This window comes from Acipenser ruthenus, chromosome 47 (genome assembly GCF_902713425.1).
Source record: "Acipenser ruthenus chromosome 47, fAciRut3.2 maternal haplotype, whole genome shotgun sequence".
In the NCBI taxonomy this organism is placed as follows: Eukaryota; Metazoa; Chordata; class Actinopteri; order Acipenseriformes; family Acipenseridae; genus Acipenser; species Acipenser ruthenus.
In genome coordinates, this window is record NC_081235.1 from 6,647,154 (window position 1) to 6,667,128 (window position 19,975).

The 19,975-nt window shown below is 43.4% G+C and overlaps 2 protein-coding genes across 3 annotated transcripts; one reads left to right on the forward strand and one right to left on the reverse strand.

Annotated features, from left to right (window-relative positions):
* Positions 1-2,605: 2,605 nt before the first annotated feature.
* LOC117966383 (mitochondrial import inner membrane translocase subunit Tim13) lies at positions 2,606-5,715 on the forward strand. Its single transcript, XM_034912349.2, has 3 exons — positions 2,606-2,919; positions 3,541-3,609; positions 4,290-5,715. Exons 1-3 carry the CDS (start codon positions 2,797-2,799, stop codon positions 4,386-4,388), a joined length of 291 nt encoding a protein of 96 aa, XP_034768240.1. The 5' UTR covers positions 2,606-2,796; the 3' UTR covers positions 4,389-5,715.
* Positions 5,716-5,792: 77 nt separating this feature from the next.
* Positions 5,793-17,047, reverse strand: LOC117428824 (transmembrane protease serine 9-like). 2 transcript variants are annotated; one of them, XM_059013851.1, is made up of 16 exons: positions 16,763-17,047; positions 14,610-14,760; positions 14,322-14,449; positions 14,068-14,135; positions 13,336-13,511; positions 13,029-13,067; positions 12,607-12,720; positions 12,252-12,417; positions 11,728-12,002; positions 11,140-11,282; positions 10,213-10,489; positions 9,082-9,195; positions 8,411-8,579; positions 8,056-8,321; positions 7,376-7,512; positions 5,793-7,019 (listed from the first exon to the last, which is right to left on the reverse strand). In XM_059013851.1, the coding sequence occupies exons 2-16, from the start codon at positions 14,755-14,757 to the stop codon at positions 6,858-6,860; spliced, it is 2,382 nt and encodes a 793-aa protein (XP_058869834.1). In that variant the 5' UTR covers positions 14,758-14,760; positions 16,763-17,047; the 3' UTR covers positions 5,793-6,857. The 2 variants fall into 2 exon arrangements, with proteins under 2 accessions (XP_058869834.1, XP_058869833.1); XM_059013850.1 differs by lacking the exon at positions 16,763-17,047 and adding an exon at positions 16,506-16,733.
* Positions 17,048-19,975: the final 2,928 nt, after the last annotated feature.

Genomic DNA, 19,975 nt, shown 5'->3' on the forward strand with positions numbered 1-19,975 from the left:
AAACATGCTTCAAGTTACTTCCCCATAAGGTATTTTTTCATCACTTCTGGTTCATTGCACCAACCTGGATTAAATTAAAACTCTGTTTATTGCTAAACTAGGATTAGTTCATCTGGGATTATGCTTTAATCACAGTTACATTGTATCACAAAAATGTAAACCAGGATGAGTAAATCTTGGATTAAGAAATGTTTCATCTTGGATTCATTTTACACAAGGATTAAATATAAAACCTGGGGTGAAAGTTTTGTGCAACATGATTCAAATATAACCCTTGATTGAATCTGGGTTAGTGGTTAATCCAGATTGGTGGAATCGGCCCTAAAGGTAGTAATTTGCCTGCGTAGTGATGGGCTAGTTGAGTTCATTGCTGCTGCAGATAAAATCAATGAGATCAAACAGTCAAAGAAAAAGCTTCAGTGAAAAGTTTTTGCTCAAAAGAGCCAACTTCATCTTTATATACTCTGCTTTCCTATTAAAAGATATATCACAGAAACATCTTTCTTTTACTTTACATATATCTAGAGAAACACTGCGATGCCCCTTGCAAAAAGACTTCATTCAGCAGAGGTTAGAGACAGCATCAGAGTCATACAGCAAAATTTCTAAAAACCTGATTTGGGTCACTAAGTATATGGCTTTCAAAGAGTTGAGATGAAATGAGTCATGTCTTCACTGGTTGACACTTTAAAAATATAAATCAAGTGATGTGGTTACATTAATCAGGCTTTTAGAATCCTTTTTGCAACCTGAAAATCTTGCTGTCTGTGTCAGCCTACATGGCTGTCTATCACAATCTGGGGGTAATTAGATCGACTGATCTGTCTGTAAGTCAAACCTTTTTTTCACACACTTTCATGTTCGGTGGGTTCGTTTATTTCAGAGGTGGTGGTGGTCACTGACGTTCTTGTTTACTTCGTCATGTGGTGAATGATCTTCTTTTAAAATCAACATGCTCTGCAGTTCTGTTTTGAATGAGTCTGCTATTCATACCACAGCTCTTAGATTTCCCATATAAGATATAGTGGTTACAAGCCATGCAGCGTTTGCTGATAGCCCAAGACCTGATATCTGATGTGCCTATATGTGTACCATATTCAGTATTGATAGTTTCTTTACAATATATATATATATATATATATATATATATATATATATATATATATATGCAGTAGTACTATGCAGTAACTTTTCAATGCAGATAGCATTAAAAGTGTTGCGGATTCTAGTATACAGTATAACTGTTTTTGTATTCATTTCTATAGAGTGAATTCTGTTCTCATTTTAGTACTTGTGAGATAAACAGAATACTCCATTGGTTCTGTGTTAGTTTCACTCAGTGGTGGAATACCTACACCACTATGTGGACCTTCATAGCCTATAGAAATGATCCTTAAGAACATAAGAACATAAGAAAGTTTACAGACTTGCTCGTTTGGTTGTTAGTAGCTTATTGATCCCAGAATCTCATCATGCAGCTTCTTGAAGGATCCCAGGGTGTCAGCTTCAAAAACATTACTGGGGAGTTGGTTCCAGACCCTCACAATTTTCTGTGTAAAAAACAAATGTCCTCCTATTTTCTTTTCTGAATGCCCCTGTATCTAATCTCCATTTGTGACCCCTGGTCCTTGTTTCTTTTTTCAGGTCGAAAAAGTCCCCTGGGTCGACATTGTCAATACCCCTTATAAAAACGCCCCATAGTAAAAGCATAGGAAACTGTAATAAGCACAGTGAAAGCATTGTAAAGCACCAGGGGTATGCTTTGTAAAGCGAGTATTACAGAACACAGCACACCATGGTAAACTGTGATAAATGCATTAGTATATCCACGGGAAAAGCGTGGCAAACAAAATAAGTTACAAAAATATTTAACAGTGTGTATTGTACTACCATCTGTCATATAGTGCACTTTACACATGTATATGCAATAGGATAGAGGCTGTGCGGTGAGAACCAACCAGCCCGCAGTCAGTATTGGACACACTCAGCCCATGCAATTGCATGGGGCCCCAGACAGCGAGGGAGCCCTTGTTGTCGTGGCGCAGTTACTTTAAAAAAAAACCCATTATATTCACCTCAAGTCTGCACCAGAATCAATTATACCTTATTAGCCATCTTACCATTCATTGTATCTATACGCCACAAGCCATAAACAGAGCATATTGGGGTTTAAAGTCGTGCGCAAGTTAATGTCTGTATCTGTGCCGCGTAATCATGTAACCCACGATTTAAGCTAAAACGGCGAGACGTTGAAAAATGAACTCATTTCGACACAGTTCAAATAAAGTTTGTTTGCGCGTGCCGTCAGTCCTGCAAACTTGAGGGGGGACACGTGCGCAGTGTCGTGTTTGAATGAATTTAGAAACAAATTACGGTCAAATAAATGCGCAACGCATCGTCCTCGCCTACACCTAAGTTCTACAAGGTATATTTGCTAGAGCTGTGTCCTAACTTCAGTATTGAATTGCGTCTTCTTTTATGTGTTTGACTGATACCTCTTTTAAATGTAAAGTGTGCTTAGGCGGGCAGCGAAGCAACCAGTCAGAGCTTACATTCAACATTGTTTGGGACGAGGTTTTACAGTGTCGTACTAGGTGACGGATATTTTTTTCTGCCACGTCGTCTGTAGAACTACAACTCCCAGATCCCATCACGGCAGGAAGTTGGCAGTGGCGGACGTCCTGTGTGTTTCAAGGACAAGGGGCGCTTGGTTAACCGGTGCAGTTTTCACGTGTGACTTTCACAGTCTCTCTGATCCCTGCAGTAATCTCGTTTTAGCTACCAAAGTGAACGATTATGGACAGTTTTGGTTCTGATTTCTCCTCGGGAGCCGCTGGGTCCGGAAAGATGGACCCGGGCACGATAATGGAGCAAGTGAAGGTGCAGATTGCCGTGGCGAACGCGCAGGAGCTGTTGCAGGTTCGTGGAAATGGTGGGGTCGCGCAGTGTACCTACAGTCACGGGCCGCTCCGCTCCGCACCGTGGTCTGTCTGTCTGGGGTCGAAGTGTCAGAGGCTGCGGCGCTAATCAGATAGAGTATTTTTTATTCTTTCAGAAGTTACATTTTCAAACACGTTGAGTACTCTAGCTGTTATCTGCGATCAATGGTTGTCATTTTATGTCTGCCAAAGTACTACAAAATATTAAGAACTTGATATTTTATCAACGTGGTGGTACACTACATAACCGTTTTGCCAACATCTGAAATAGACACTCTAAAGAGTGCTGTATGTGACATTCTGCTGTGGTATCAGTATACGTCACTGGGATGTAAAACATTCTCTAACGCTTGAGCATAAAGGAATATCCGATAGAAAGTGTCCTGAGGGCATCAGATGATGCGAGTGCATTTGCCATTTACTCCCATCTTTCACTTCCACAGTTCGGCAACTGTACGCAATCGAGCCACCCTGTCCCTAACCCTAACCACCCCCTGCCCTAAAACCTAACTTGTTCACTAAGCTTAACCTCCTGTGTTCTACACATGACGTAGGAAGTCATATTAATGCGATTTTTTCATGTCTCCCCTCCCTGTTACAGCGGATGACAGACAAGTGCTTTAAGAAGTGCGTCGGCAAACCAGGTGGTTCACTGGACAATTCCGAGCAGGTAGTGTATCCGTGTGTCTTTACAAACCAGTAACTAGCATTGGAATACTCTCCTCTGAACTACATGCGCAATCAAATTGCATTTGGCTCATGCTGAAAAGCTATCAATCTTGTGTCGGCTATTGAGAGCACTAGTATATGTGAAATATAGATACCTTACTACAAAGCTACTCTTGTGAAATCCCCACCTCTACTGCACAGGGATGGTAATAAGACTCCTATTGCATAGCAGGGTCACCCATTCCAGGTTTTACACCCAGCTTGATAAGCCACAGTATACAGCTCTGGCCAAAAGTTTTGCGTCACCTAGAATTTTAGGATTGAGACATCATTTTAAAATTTTATTTAACATCATGTAATCAGCAGATCTACAAAATGATATTGTCGAATAATAGTGCAGTATTTCATGTTAGATTTTGAAATGTCACATTTTTAAAAAGTGGTATGGAATGCAATGTTACATAACATTACTCTGCAGATTATGAAGCAAAATGTGTTCATTCTAGCAAGCCTAGCTGTGTCTTATTCAACTCGGAGTAAAACCAGGAATGGATCAAACCGCTATGCAGTGGGAGCCTTTTTGTCCACCCCCGCAGTATGACTAAGGTTGTTGCACCGACTCACAATGTAGACAATGCTGTGATGTTCCAGTAACGATGCGTCTGTGTCGCTCTGTTGCAGAAATGCATCGCCATGTGTATGGATCGCTACATGGACGCATGGAACACCGTCTCGCGGGCGTACAACTCCAGACTGCAGCGGGAGAGAGCGCGCATTTAACCACGCAGCCGTCCGCAGCCCTCCCTGTGCCTCCCGAAAACCGGAGGAAAACACTTTGGAGCAAGGTGTACCAAGCAAGGGGCCACCTGGCAGTGAACTAGGACATCAGCCTGGACTAGGGAGCCCTTGGTGTTAACTTGCTGGCCACCCGCATCCAGCTGTGCCTTTCCATCTGTGGCAGTGTAGCTTCCAGCAGTGAAGAGGATTGGTGTACCCCTTGAGCTGCTTCAGATCTGTGTTAGGGAATGTACACCCATTGACCAGCAGGGCAAAATGTGCTGCCACCTTTCTGTGTGTTATTTTCAAGCTTGTTCTTTTATTGGATTGTCTCTGTGGCTCTTATTCTCCCTCCCTGTGTATTTGTAGGAATGCATGGAGGTCCTGACTTTCCATTTATAAAGCAGGTGGAGTGAAAACGCAGTCGGTGTGTTTGTTTGTTTGGTTTTAAATGACGTTCACAAACAATGAAAAGGGGAAATGGTTTTGGTTTCTCAAATTTGCTTTATATAAATGAAAGTCATGGGATCTACCTTGTTATGTATCTCCCACCCTCACCCCTCTTGGGTCTCTGCCTGCTTTGTCTGTAGAATAAAATCAGGGGTGGGTTGGGTTGGCAGTACTGTAATGGGGTTCTGTTTTATTGATCTGAACAGTGGGGGGATCCACTCCAAAATTAATAAGCCTAGTCTAGGAAAGACCTATTTTTACTTGTTCTCCTTGCATTTAACAAATCCGGTGAACCGATGGGGGTTCACATAACGTAAAGGGTTGTTAAGGTGTAAAGATCATTAAAAGCTAGTGTCTGGACGGCAAGACCATTTGAATGAGAAAAGAGAAACTGTTTCCACTGCCCCAAACCTGTTCATTACACCAGTCTGAGCTCACTGTTCCCCTCCTTCTCCATGCAGGATCATTCAGGTTTCAGAAGGAGGAAGGTTTGTAGAGTGAGCTCTCTGTGTGGCTTCTCTTAACCCGTGCCTCATTTCATGTGGGAATGTTAAACTGTGGGCTTGACGGCCACGGGCAGAGGAGACCCACACACTGAATGACAGCGAAGGGCAGATGAGACATGAATGAAAATGATCCGTATTGCAGGTACAAGAACAGCTCTTACAAACTCATCTGCACGTTCTGTCCTTCGAGGCATTCCCATTGGGGCTTCAGCTGTTTCACTGCCACTGAGCTACAGTTAAAGCCTGCTTATCCTATTGGTCCAATGGTCTGGCTGTCCTGACACTGGTTTACTTGGTGGACCAGATTGAAATTGCTCTACTGTGCATTTCTGTGTCGCTGCTGGTACTATTAATAAAGAAACTGGTTCATTCTCTCTGTTATTGTTTTACTGTGAAGTTACAGTGAACTGAAATGTGTAATAAATGAGGAAAAAAAAACACAAACAAAAAGTGAGAATAGTAACGTGATTTTTTATTTTATTTTAAATTAATTGGTTGCACCACAATCTGATTGAGTTGATATTTTACTTTTTTTTTAATCTTTTATCCTATTCATAGTTCATTTCAATTGAAATATTTACACTGGGTTGATTTTCTAGTTTTCAAACGGGTCTCTGAATCTGCTGGTCTAGGGATGTTACTGAACCTTGCTTTGGATGTGAAACCAGTTTCAGCAAGGGTAATGTGAACAATCATTTTGATCAAACTGGTTCAGAGATACTGGATCCAATACAATGCCCTTATAAAAGTTTCCCACAGTAAACGCATAGCAAAGTGTAATAAAGCCCAATACAAGCATTTTAAAGTATAGCAAGGTATGCTAAAGCATTCTAATAAACATGGCAAGCCAGGGTACACTGAGGTAAATGCACAGTATAGCCATGGAAATAAGCATAGTAAAAAAACATAATTACAGCCACGCAGACCTTGTCTACCACAGTTTCCTGAATAGATAAATGTTTTGATTTCCTGCCTAGGTAAGACAAGTCTTCAAGTATGCAAAAGATTGTATCGAGGGCTGTGGTATTTAAAAAGCATTCTTCATTAAATCAAATGATTATAATCTTGGAGAAAGAAGTTCACCAAATAATTCATTTAAGAGTAAAATACACTTAATTACGGGGTGATTTTTTCCCCTTGTCTTAAGTTTGTTCCTCTGTACAACTGACCTATACATAAAACAAGATTCAAGTCTGGGTTATAGAAATTACCACTTCTGAGTGGCATACCAGCCAATTCACCAACTGATTCCCTCTCGCTACCCCAACCCCCTGTGTGTTTCACACTAACTGCTTGTCTGTGCTCTCCTGCCCTCATGTCATTCTGGTGCTGCTTAACAGAGTCCTTTAAACAACACAAGAATGAAAAGCAGGGGTGCTGTGCTGAAGGTACAGCACAGGGGGGCGCTGTGCTGAGGGTACAGCACAGGGAGAGATGGCCTTTCAAGACATTTCCAGCGGAGCTTTACCTCCCAATTCTATCTGTGATGTTCTGTCTGGTTGTAAAGCTGACGACTCTAGTAGAGCAGGTACTTCTGAATCCACTCTCGCACCTCCGTCACACGCACGTACACCCCAGGGAAGGAGTTCCTGGCACAGCCGTGGCCCCAGCTGGTGATCCCAGCCACGAACCAGCGACCCGAGGGCTCCCGGCAGGACAGGGGGCCCCCAGAATCACCCTGAGTCAAGAGACAAACACGCAGGGCAGTGAGGACGGGGGGACAGCACATAAAGACATGGCACACAGGCAAAGAAACAAAGCAAATGCATGCAATCGTCCATAACTAAGCAACACTCAATGGGGGCGTGTGTATTGACACCTAAAGAAACATATACAATTCAATGATGCGCTGTAAAACGTAGACTTGACGGAAGGTAAACCACCTGTTCTTTAAAGGACACCATTGGAAATAACCTTTTTCTAAATGTTTAATATTTGTTGAAACTTATCTTAATACTTTAAAACACTATATTTACATTTTTTTGTACCCTGAGACTGATTTGCTCCAGATTGAAGCCTGTGCCCCTCCCTTACCGTGCAGGAGTCTGTGCCCCCCTCCATGAAGCCAGCGCAGATCATGTTGCTGGTGAGCCCGTTGGCGTAGGATTGCTGGCACTCTGACTGGCTGATGATATCGATCGAAGCCGTCTGTAATAACTTGGCTGGCGAGCCTGAGGGAGAGCAGAGAGGAAAGGGTTAATCAGGGCTTCCGTCAGCCTTCAGTTTGCTTGTGCTGCATCCTGTCTTCAAGACATTAACAACAGCAAACCAAATCTAACTCAAATAAATCTAAAGCACTCCTATAGATAGATAGATAGATAAGTACTTAAAAATAAATTTTAGTAGCAATTCAGACAAACTTCTGGATCAGCAAAGCATAGATAAACACTTCTTGTGAAACACTTCTGCTAAGTTTCCTCAGAGTACCTTTCTCCACTACCTTCTCCCTCCCTCTCCCTTTGCTGCGGATGTCCTTCGTGTGTGTTGGCCAGCCCCCCCCCCCTCCCTCTGCTTCCATGTTTGTTTGTGTGTGTGTGGTGCCCCCTTCTCTCCCCTCTCCTCTCCCTCCCCACTGCTTCCCTGTGTGTGTGAGTGCTGCCTCTCCTCTCCCTCCCCGCACCTTCCCCCTGTGTGAGTGCTGCCTCTCCTCCCTCCCCCCTTGTCCTCTCTCCTCTCCCTCCCCGCTGCTTCCCCCTGTGTGAGTGCTGCCTCACCTCCCTCCTCCGTGGTGCCCCAGCCGCTGATGAAGCACTCGGTCCTCTCTGGGAAGCGGTGCCAGGGCGAGGGCAGGCAGACAGGCAGGATGGTGCTGTCAAGCGGGGCTGGCACTGAGAGCTCCACCAGCGCCACATCCAGGTCCATGCTGGTGCTGTTGTATCGGGGGTGCAGGATGATCCTCCGCAGGGTGACCCGGACCCCGCCCTTCCCAGAGGAGGAGAGGGAGCCCAGGCTGGCCGCCCAGCTTCTCGGGGCCAGTTTACTGTAGAGCAATACAACACAGACACAGCTGAGCAGCTGGATGACATGAAAAATAAAGCTACACCCTCCATTCCCAGCTCTCTAGCGTACTTTGCGAAGCAGTGTGCGGCAGTGAGCAGCCACTTCTTGTGGATCAGCGTGGCCCCGCAGAGGTGCATGCGCTGGAACTGCAAGCTGACCTGCCACGGCCACTCCCCTCGCTGCGCGTTGACCCCGCCCACAATCTTCTGGAAGCCAATCACAGGCCTGTCCCCGCAGTCTGCAACAGGGAGAAGGACAGCTGAGCTGGTAAACAGCAGACCACACCCTTAAAAAAAGATTACCACTGTTTTGCCATGCTTTTCCCATATACCATGCATTTGCCATTGTTTGCCATGTTTCTTAAAATGCTTTACCACACTTCGCTATTCTTAACAATGCTTTACCATGCTTTCACTGTGCTTTATTACACTTTGCTAGGCTTTTACAATGGGAAGCTTTTAGAAGGGAACTTTCAAAGATAAGAACATTAGAAACTAAATATAGTTTCTTGATTCCTTCAACAGTCACCCTAACATCCTATACCTGTACACTAAGATCTCACTCAGGTGTTAGATGAGCTCAGTCAGCCTCTGCTTGTGATGGTAATGAACTACACGGCACGATCAGTTTTGCATTGAGACCTGGGAGTGTCATGCACTGCAGTAAAGACCCTTGCTCTGTATATAACCGGTATGCTGCTGCTGTCATCAGTTCTTTGTGAAAAGTGCCAGTCTGCTCACCGCAGTTCTCCTCATCAGCCTCGCTGCCACAGTCGATGAATCCGTCGCACTCTGGGTTCACTTTACTGATGCATACATCCTTCTCACACAGGAAGTTGCTGGTGCAGTTTACCGCTGCCAAGAGAGAGAGAGCACTCATTACAGATCTGTAACTCAATTACAATAATGCATGCATTTGTGTGTGAAGGAGCACACACAACAAGGATTTAAACAGAATTCAACATGCTTCCTTTATTGATTCCAGTAATCACTCTAAGTCACACTTTTACACCTTAATCATTATCATTACAATCACAAGACCACAAGTTATAAGCAGAAATGAAGCAATGATATCGGTTAGTGATTTCTGGGAGAAAGCCTCGGACACGGTGCTGGTGTGTTCACGGAGGGTCTTGATGCTTCTCGAATGCACCTCCGCGTGCTGCTGTTTTATACAGTCTCTACACTCCTTGTGTGCAAAGCTAATTGCTGGCTTATCTTTGATCTTGCTTGCACCAGGTCAGGTTGAGGTCAGTTCAGCAAATTTTATTGCCTCCTTCTCAGGCAACAAAACATTCTATCAGCACACACTGCCCACACAAAAGCATGTTTGCACAGCACGCACCCTCAATCACAGTTTTGCACTGATAATCTTTTCAAACATCCTTTCCTTGCAGGGTGTTGATGTTGACTGAGCTGCAGGTTTCAGGGGTATATCATATACGATATACTCTTGATCTACCCAAAACGGTTTCCGGTCGTGTTCTGCAGTGCACATTATGGTTTATTATAGGAAGCGACAGTGGTTTTGGACTGCATTAGGGTATTTCTTTTTCATTTACTGTCTGCTCATTTGGAAAGACCCCTTTTTTCAATCAGAATTGCTCCTCTCTTCAAGCAACCATTTCCCCTATTAGTTACGCATATGCCTTACATTTGTGTTACCCCCAAATCCTTCTTCCTCCCTTCCAAAGGTAAATACTACATTCACTTCTGTACTATTACATCCTCTCTAATACAGCGTTTTAAAAAGGTTACGGAATAGAAATAAACAAGAATACATTATTAAGTGATCTGAAATGACCATGTTTGTTGTCTGCACCATTTGTAAAATGCACTATGATCAGTGGTGGCCAGGGGGCGCTGTGTTACCTGGTATGGTAGAGGGTGTCTTGGTGGTTGGAGTGGTAGTGGTAGCAATGGCAGTAGTGGTAGTAATGGCAGTAGTAGTAGTAGTTGCAGTAGATGTTGGCCTCAGATTGGTTTCTGTTTGGTTGCTATTGCTGAGTATCCAGCTTCTCAAATTTGTTACTCTGGAGTAGATCCCTGGGTTGTTGACCTCGGCACAGCCCTCTCCCCAGCTCACAATCCCAGCCAGGAAGAAACGACCCGGAGCCTCTTCACAAACCAGGGGGCCGCCCGAATCACCCTGCAACACACGCAGACCCAGAGCACAGCGGCGTCAGTCACGGGGCGGCATGCACCTGCTCTCTGCAAAACTCATCAAACACAATGTAGCTGTATATGTAATTCTCTTACACATCATTCCTTGTCCTATAGCGCAGCTTTTTCTCACATAGTGAATACTCAGTATGTAAGAATGCATTCTGTTTTCTAAAGAAACATCAGTAAATGAACCAATGCTAAAGCTTTCTTCATGATCATCATACTAACCAGCATTTGTTCTAGCATGTACAGTGCTGCCTCGATATTTCCTGATTTGATTATTGAAGAATTTGGTTAATTCACAATTAGTCCATGACTATAGTTTCTGTACGAGGCACTGTTAGATAACGAAATAAAGGCGGCGCTGCACCACATTTCGCATCCAGCCTCTGCTTCTCCATTAATTCACTGGTTCCAGAAACCAATCCATTACCCTGTAGAGATGGAAATAAGACTCCTATTGCATTGCAGCTTCACCCATTCCAGGTTTTACTACGAACTTGATTAGCCGCAGTGCATAGGCAACAAGCTCAGGTGTGTCTTATTAAAGTTATAGTAAAACCAGAAATGGATCAAACAGCTATGCAACGGGAGTCTCATTTCCATCCCTGCACTGGTAAGGGCTGGGCGTACCTGGCAGGAGTCGATCTTGCCCTCCATGAAGCCTGCGCACAGCATGCGGTCAGTGATGGAGCCGTTGTAAGCAGAGGGAGCGTTGCAGAGCGCTGTGTCGATGATGGCTACGACCGCCTTCTGGAGAGAGTTGGGCAAGTTGTCTGTAAACACGCACAGGAGAGGAGCGGCTTAACTTCAATGGTTTTCAAGCACAGCAAAATAAAATGAAGACTCGGCACGCAGGATTTGGTGGGCAACTCTTTGTCCATGGCTCTTGGTGTCAACCACAGTGACCTGCAACAACTAGACTCTCTTTGTAAGAGGGTGTATAATACCATGCTTATAAGGACATTTTGTATAATTTACTGTACGGATAAAAGTGATTATATATATATATATATTTGTATAGAAGTTTAATAATTAATTTGGATCGTATAGGTGCAGCCAAAGAGACACAATTCTCCTGCAGCTGATGTGCGATGACCCACGTCACAGACTTCAACAAGCAGAAACCATTGAGAAAGACACCTGGTTGAAACCATGGTTGAAGAATTGCATAACTTTGATTTGGTATTGTGTAAACATGCAGCAAGCCCTCTGACTCACTGTTGTCCTGGCTGAGCTGTCCCCAGCCGCTCACAGTGCAGCGCTTGCCGGGGGGGAAGCTGTGTGAGGAGGAGGGCAGGCACACAGGCTGGATGCGGGTCCCCATGTTCAGGGGGGTCTCCAGTTCCAGCACTGCGACGTCGTAGTCCGAGGTCTGGCTGTTGTACTGGGGGTGGCTGATGATGGTTTTGATGCTCAGCTCCACAGCGCCGGGCTCTGTGCCCGTGGCCAGGTTCGTCCCAAATAGGGCCTTCCAGCCCTTGGGGTCGTCAAACCTACAGAACAGGAAAGGAAAGCAAGACACCTTTCAGTGATGAGAGCAAATAGAGACTGGGATGCAGTGTGACCTACTGGTTAGAGCCGAGTGACTGGGATGCTGTGTGATCTACTGGTTAGAGCTGAGAGATTGGGATGCAGTGTGACCTAGTTGGGGGTGAGTTAGTCTGGCTTGTTTTTGTGCTTGGGGAAATCAAATCTGTGCCCTCATTAGTAGAGATCTCCAGCAGTGTGGATTGGTCCCTCACCTTTCGAAGCAGTGAGCCGCGGTGACGATCCACCTCCGGTTGAGGACAGAGGCCCCGCACATGTGGTATCCTTTCTGCCTCAGACTCACTTGCCAGGGGAACTCCCCTCGCTCAGCGTCGATGCCCCCCACAATCCGGCTGGACATGGCGGGCCTGGTACCACACTCTGGAAAGAACCATCACAAAGGAGATCAGCTCAGGCAGGCACTACAGTGTCTGGAAAACTCTTGGGAGCATCATTCATTTGTTATTTTACTATTCTTTAGCAGGGAAGATGAATCTGTGGTGAAAATGACAGACAGATAGCTCCTGATGCTGCTTGCTAGACTCGCTCCAGGCAGAGAGGGACACTTACTGCAGTAGGACTCATCAGACCCATCAGCACAGTCGGCTTTGTTATCACACTCAGGGTTCGTCTTTAGGACACACTCGCTGTTCTGGCAGGTGAAGGTGTTGACAGGGCAGGTTTCTGTGGACGCAGACACACATGATGAGACACACACCCACAGTTAAACACACATAAGCACACTGTGAAACATACATACAGTTAAACACAATCAGACACTGAAACACACACACACAGTATAACAGACACAGTGAACACACACACAGTATGACACACACAGTATAAAAGACACAGTGAACACACACAGACAGTAAAACACACACACAGCTCAACAGACTTGATAGGTTTACTGATCTGTTACAATTCATAACAAAAAAAACACACTTGGGAGAAGCCTGGTAATTGCTTATAACCCCATATGTGCGACTCACCTGCGCTCCCTATATTAAAGAAAGACTTTCCGCTCGGTCCTGTGAAATAAAAAGAAGACTGTTATTACCATTAGAAGAAGCATTTTGAAGGTGCAGTAACTGCAAATATTTTTACTCGTGCCCCACAAAGCCATCAGAATCTAATAATCTAAGCAGCTGTGGACATGTTACATTTCAATGTGGTTAGCGAGTACAATTTTACATACAAAAGGTTATGTCACTCTAATAATAACAGTGCAAGCCTGTCACAATCCAGGGAGGTTCCTTTTTCTTATTGCATTGCAGGGGTGATCCGAGATCTGCTTACCCAGCAGGATGACAGAGGTGATCTCCCCAAATTGTAAGACCCCCAAGGGCTGCTCCCGGAGAAAGGAGTCCAGCCCCAGTCGCAGGGTATCCTGGGCAAAGTGCCTGGAGAAAGCGTGTATCCTGTTCACGCTGAAGGTTAGCCGGAAGGAAGCCACCACACTGCCGTTATTGTTGCTGCAAGGAGAGTGCAACATCACTGAGGAGGGCATTCCCTGAAAGGCATGTGTACTTGAACTACAGTTATGGCCAACAGTTTTGCATCACCCTATAGAATGAATTTCGCTTCATAAAGTTGAATTAGACCTGCTGAATAATGTTACGTTAACATATTGAATTACATACCGCTTTGTAGTTTTCCATATACTTAAATGAAAAACTGTGACATTTCGAAATCTAACATGAAATACTGTACTAGTGTTATGGCTTCCGGTTGACTTATGAATTATCATTTTGTAGTTTCTTTGATTACACAGTTACGCTAACCTGTTTTTTTTATCCATCACATTAAAAACTTGTTTAAAAGCCTATGGTGTGAGGGCTTTTAGTTTTTGAGCGCCTTCACTTTGGAACTTGCTTCCAAATTGAATTCAGAAAGCTGAGAAGCCCGTCAGTATTTTTAAATCTCACATCAAAACTCTCTGATTTGGCTTTTCACCGTCGAGCAGTTTGGAGCTCTTTCGGCTTACTGTTAATTTAATTTTTTGTAAAACTCCCTTTGCTTACGACTTACCCATACTGTAGCATGTCCGTATCAACATAGTACTCTGCCACTGATGAAGCCAAGAAGATGTTTCTTATCTGGAACAGGGAAAAAAAAAAATGTCCTTAATAGCAGGACCACATGAGTCAATGTAGAATAAGTCAGTACCTGGATAGAGGTTTCATTGGCTACAATTTCGACACAAAGACTTGACCTGGAATGGGCTTCTTCACCCTCTCCCTGCTCTACACTGTATCCACACCCTATCAGAACCCACCCCTCACCTTTCTCCTCAGCGCTGATGAAAGAACAACAGAATACGTTGACGTCTCGTCCTGTAAACTGGGAGCGTATGCGATGCCTCTAAGCTCCATGGTCTCAGAGTAACTGCACTCCTGTTTAACCACGTACGCTGCAAGAAAAGGAAACGATGGAGAGCTCTGTAAATTTGTATTTTATTTCCAAAGAACAATTTACTTAGAAAAGAAAACGTGTTGCGGCTATGGGCCTTCATCAGTGCGCCACAGACCACTCCTTTGATTTGAAAGCTTGCCAGGATGCGGTCTACTCACCAATCACAATGCCGATGAAGGTGGCGATGGCTATGATGACCAGGATGATGGCTGCCGTCATGACCTTGCAGCAGAGTGTGTCTCTGAAGCTCCTTGGCTCCTTGTCCTTCTTGGGATCCATCGCGCTCTGGGGAGGAATGTACTCCATTGCCTGCTCCAGAAAATGACATGGAGTTCGTTATCTGCTTTTCAACATCGATGGGTCCCAAACTGAAATCAGACAGGTGGATTCCAGGACTAGAATGGGTTCATATGTGCACCGGATCAACCAGATCCCAAATCTGGTATCTTTTAAAAACTGAGAATGATGAACTGTATGAATAATAATAAAAAAAAAAGATCATCATAAGATTATGTTAAGGCAAAGGTGGGAATGGAGGTACTGACAACAACAATAAAGCATGAATCCCTGATCCACAAGCAGAGGAGAACTGGAAACACAAATGGGAGCTGCTGTAAATCAAAGTCACTACATCAGGTCTAGAATACAAAATGCTATCCCTCTTCCTTAATTATAAGATCCGACACCTTTGTGTTTACAAATAAACCCCTGGACGTAGCCACCCTGGATGCTGTATTCCTAGAAGTGTGAATATGGGCTTTGTAGCAAAAATCTGGACCCCCGTGACCAAACGTCCTATTCTCACAATGTAGAATTTTGACTCCCTGAGCTGCATAGGAAAAACTGGTTAAAGTAACAATACACCAAGCTGTTTCGTTCCAGTGTTATAATATTACCAGCAAGTCTTATTTTCTCCCAGCCTGCTCTAGAAAATGAGATTTAACTAGGGTTTAATTGTCTGTGAAAGGGCAATTCCTTCTGGGATGAAGAGTAAACGATCCAGGAACAGTGGCCACAGTTAAACTGATTACAGAAGACAGGTCTTCATTTATACAGTGCTTTCCTGCATCACTCGTCTCCCAGCGCTGCACACATCGTTAACCACCTATGGATCAGGCAAGTTCCTGTCCCTCCCTCTATTGAAAAATCCAGTGTGTTTACATAGTGACAATTCAGCTACACACAGTAAGGTCTTTCGTGAGCTCTGGCAAATAGGATGATTTCAAGCTTGCTGCTGAAGGACAATGCCTATCTTTAGCCCCCCTGTCTTAACAATAGAGGCCTTATCTCTAACAAGGATCCTATTATTGGAGGCTCAGGCCAACCATGAATGGCAAGTTAGCTGCAGTAAACTACATCTTAACAGTGTAATGTTCCATACAGTCATACAAACTGTAAACCTTTTAATTTGGGGTTGTTATACATTACATGTTGAGAACGCCAGTACGAGTAGGTGTTTCATGCAAAATTTTAAGTTTTACTGTGGTCTACCATGGTAAAAGCTTAGAAAACTTTTGTAAACTATAGTAAAAGAAGAGAACAATCAAACTAGACGATATAAAACCAGTGTAAACATTGGTGACAGCACTGCAAAACGCAAGGTTTAAAAGGATAATGACAAAATAAAATGCTAAATTATTACAGTGCCTATTTCCCATGCGAAACTTTTGGTTTAGGAAAATACAACAGCCAAATACTGTTTGTATCGTGGGACTTCATTTTCCAACTGCGTTTGTGGATCGATTAATTTTTTTTATTTTTTAAAAGGGGTATGATTACTGATGTCGCTGTGGTAACAGGACCCCCTTAAAATCGATTCGTCTCAAGGCATTGCAATGAATAATAATGGCCCCCAAAACTGCTAACTAAAAGATTCTTAAAATAAATAAATAAATAAATAAATAAATAAATAAATAAATAAATAAATAAAGCGACGGCAGTTGTGGGATTAAATAAGACACTTGCAATTTCAAAGCATTGGGGCAGTTCTCTAACACGAGACGATACTGCATCGCCCGTAGAAATGACCCATTTAGACTGGAGAGAAGACTTACGTGCATGACGCTTGGTTGAGAACAACAATATTAACAAAAGTCGTGGTGCTGCTGTTGTTTTTATCACAATTGTAAGTCGCCCTGGCTAAGAAATAAATAGATTATTATTAATAATAATAATAATAATAATAATAATAATAATAATAGCAAATTACATTGCAATGCACCTGCGTTAAAGTATTAATAATTAGGCCCATCAATCACAGACGTGCATTGTGTCAATTTAATGCAATTGGCTATAGGCCATAACAGTTTACCTGTTGTTGCTGAGTGTCGAAACGAAGGTGAGATAGCGTCAAGAGGAATGCCTTCTCTTCATAAGAAACAGTATGTGAGAATCGCCCTCCTGGGGAAAGTCTTACCGACTGACTGTTAAAGTTTCCAGACAGTTACTTTTGTTCTACCTGTAAGTGGGCGTGCATACTGTTACAGCAGCAGGAATGTCAGGTAGTGTTGAACCGGCCTCTCCAAAATACTGAAAGACCCCACGCCCCCCACTCCAGGTCACATTAGTTACCAATTCCAACTGCACCAGAAATAATCTACTAGAAAAATCGATTTTGTCATAAAAAAAAAAAAGCCTAGCCTATAACATTTCACACAAATTCGAACAAGAACGTCTTTTTTTTTCAATCATATCTTTTAACAGGACCAGATGAAGGCGTATATATAATACACCAGCTTTGGAGACCGTTTTATACATCTTCAGCTGATTAAAAAAGGCGTCCTCAAGCAAACAAAAGAAACTAAAATAAGTACTTCCTATATGCACTGGGACAGCATAGTTAAACCTTTTCAACAACCATTCAAGCAAACCCAGGTAGCAATTGGAATCTAATGAGGGGTAACACGGATCCAGCACTACAGGCTGTCCCCACAGGTCATACAGGGCTCTATAGCTGATGCCTAGTCATATTGCTCCTCAATATGGGCACCTCTCGAGGAAGTGTCCATATTGACAAGTCAGAGGAAAGCACAAGAACTATGATAGAACATGGGGGGATCATCATGGTGAAGGCATTTGAATCCTTTCATGCATAGCGACCTCATATGGGGACAGATGCAAAAAAAAAATGCTGTTTTTTTCCCATATAAAGCAATGGAAAAAAATATTTATTATGTGTCCAAAATTACTTTTTTTCTCCCAGTTATTTTCAATATGAAAGTCTTCACAACGTCATAGTGTAGAAATACTATGCATCCGGAACACAGAAAGCTTGACAAAGGAAATGAAACATGGAATACTGTACCAGCATGGCATTACATGGCAAAGAATCTTTCATTACTTATGTAACAGTAACATTTAGCCAGAACAACTCGACACCCTTCACTGCAGATGAAAGGATAATCCCTTGGTCACTGGTCACTGATATTCAGAAGAGCTGTCTTGCATCTCTGTGTTAATCAATTGCACCTAAACTAACAAACTCAACCTAAATAAACAAAATCAACAGGTGTTATCATTATCGAACCCCAGTAGAGTGCCCTGGTATTGTGTCTTCTCAGAATCCAAGGATCAAACACACCCCTAAAGCACACAGCCCGTTGGAGTGGTGGGAGGGATTCAGCTCAATGCGTGACTGTCACATTTTCAATTAGAAAGCCACACAGAGGGGGTCACACTGGGGGACTGGAACAACTAGTTTTTGATCATTGCTTGTCTACAGCCCCCAAGACAGCTGTGCAAACAAGGTGGTCTCACCGATGCACCAGCGTTTAACTGCTACAAGTGCATGATAAAGGAACCGCCACAGCATGAACAGGGGCTCAAATTAAAAGCTATTTGTGACACTTTCCAGGAAGGAAATGTTGTGGTTGGCCAAATCGTCTGCTAATTGTGGCGAAAGGTGGCCCAACTCCCTCAAAAAGGCTTTTTCCCGGCTTTAGCGGACTCAGCCCTGTTTTCGTGGTGACGCCCAATAGGTTTCAAGAGAAAAACTACAGTAATGTCACGCTCTGTTTGCAGGCAGGGAGTCCTGGAGGTCCATTCCAGGTTAAACAGGTAAAATGAATCCACTGCTTCAGGACCTGGAGATGGAGGTTTCATTGATTCAATTAAACAATTAAGATCAAGGTTGGAATGAACAGCCTGCACACATGTTCGTTACAAGAGCTTCTGTGCAACTCAACTATACATCTTTATACTGCGATCATCCTTAATTAACTTGCAATTGTTTTTTGTTTGGTTTTTTTTTTTTTAACTTGATTTTGCAGTGACCCTTTAATTTGAAGCTTGGACACTGGAGTGTTTGCTAACTGTCCACTGTACTTTATGGTATGCAGTGCAACAGTGCTACAGATTGTCCTTCATTGCTAAAACACAAGCCGTCTAATGGAATTCTCACCAAAAAAAGGAACATAAAAGGATGTAGGTATTCCATTCTAAGGTTCCATTTCAGTATTGAATATACTGGGAAGCTGTGGAACTGTCTATATATCGGTCAGAACCATTGCCATCTAATGCATAGCTAATAGCTATAGTGTATTTCTGCACTGGAATGCTTTAAAGGAAACCCGATGCACTGCAGCTGCATCTCCAAACTCAGTCTGGTTGTGAGGGATTGTGATGGTATTTGCTTAACCTGAGGCTGGAGGGACAAAGCTGCTTTTCAGAGGTCCGTCCCCAGTGGCAGGCTCAGAGTGGAGGCAGTTAGAATGACAAGCCCTTCTTTGTTTGGGTGCTGGGGAGGCGCTTTGAACCCGTAATCGCTGCATTACTTGCCAGTGTGAGCAGAGGCAGGTTTCAAGATCCTAATCAAGACGGTGGTAGCAGAGCGCAGTACAAAGAGGGGAGCGCCTGTTGGTCTTAAAGACAAAATCTACTAAAATGCTTATCTAGTCTTACAACAAGTACAGCAGACTGTTCATATATACAGTTTATTGAGTAATTTGAGAAGTCATTTATCTTTATGCAATGGAATATACCAGTAATAAATGAAGGCATGATTAAAGCTACAGGTATTGAAAGGACAGTGCTTCCTTCCTGTTGACTTCATAAAGAAAGGTGACCAGTATCAGAATCCCAGCTACTTAGCCTGGTCAGAATGGTTAAAGAGGTGGTTATACTGGTTCAAAAACAAATTAAAAAAAAAACACATTTAATACCATGAACAAAATTCCATCGCACAGGGGGCATAACAACTAAATACCTGGGCACTTCAAAGTGTGAGTAAAACATTCAGAATAACAAAGAACTCAAGGGTTAGATATTGTTTAAGTTTGGAGTGTGCACTGAACTTTAAAAACGCCTGCTTGCAGATTACACACCCTGATCCCTTTAACTCCACTGCTGTAGATCCCACCCAGTTAGAAATCTCCCTAGAGCCAGGATAATCTGCTAATGGCTGTTCTGAGGCCGAAGGTCTTCATAAAACATTAGGAACTATTTCATAGTTTGTGTTCTTGGAGATCCTAGCAGACATCTAGCAGTGCCGGAGATTCACTGTTAAACATTCAAATCGTTAGCTCTG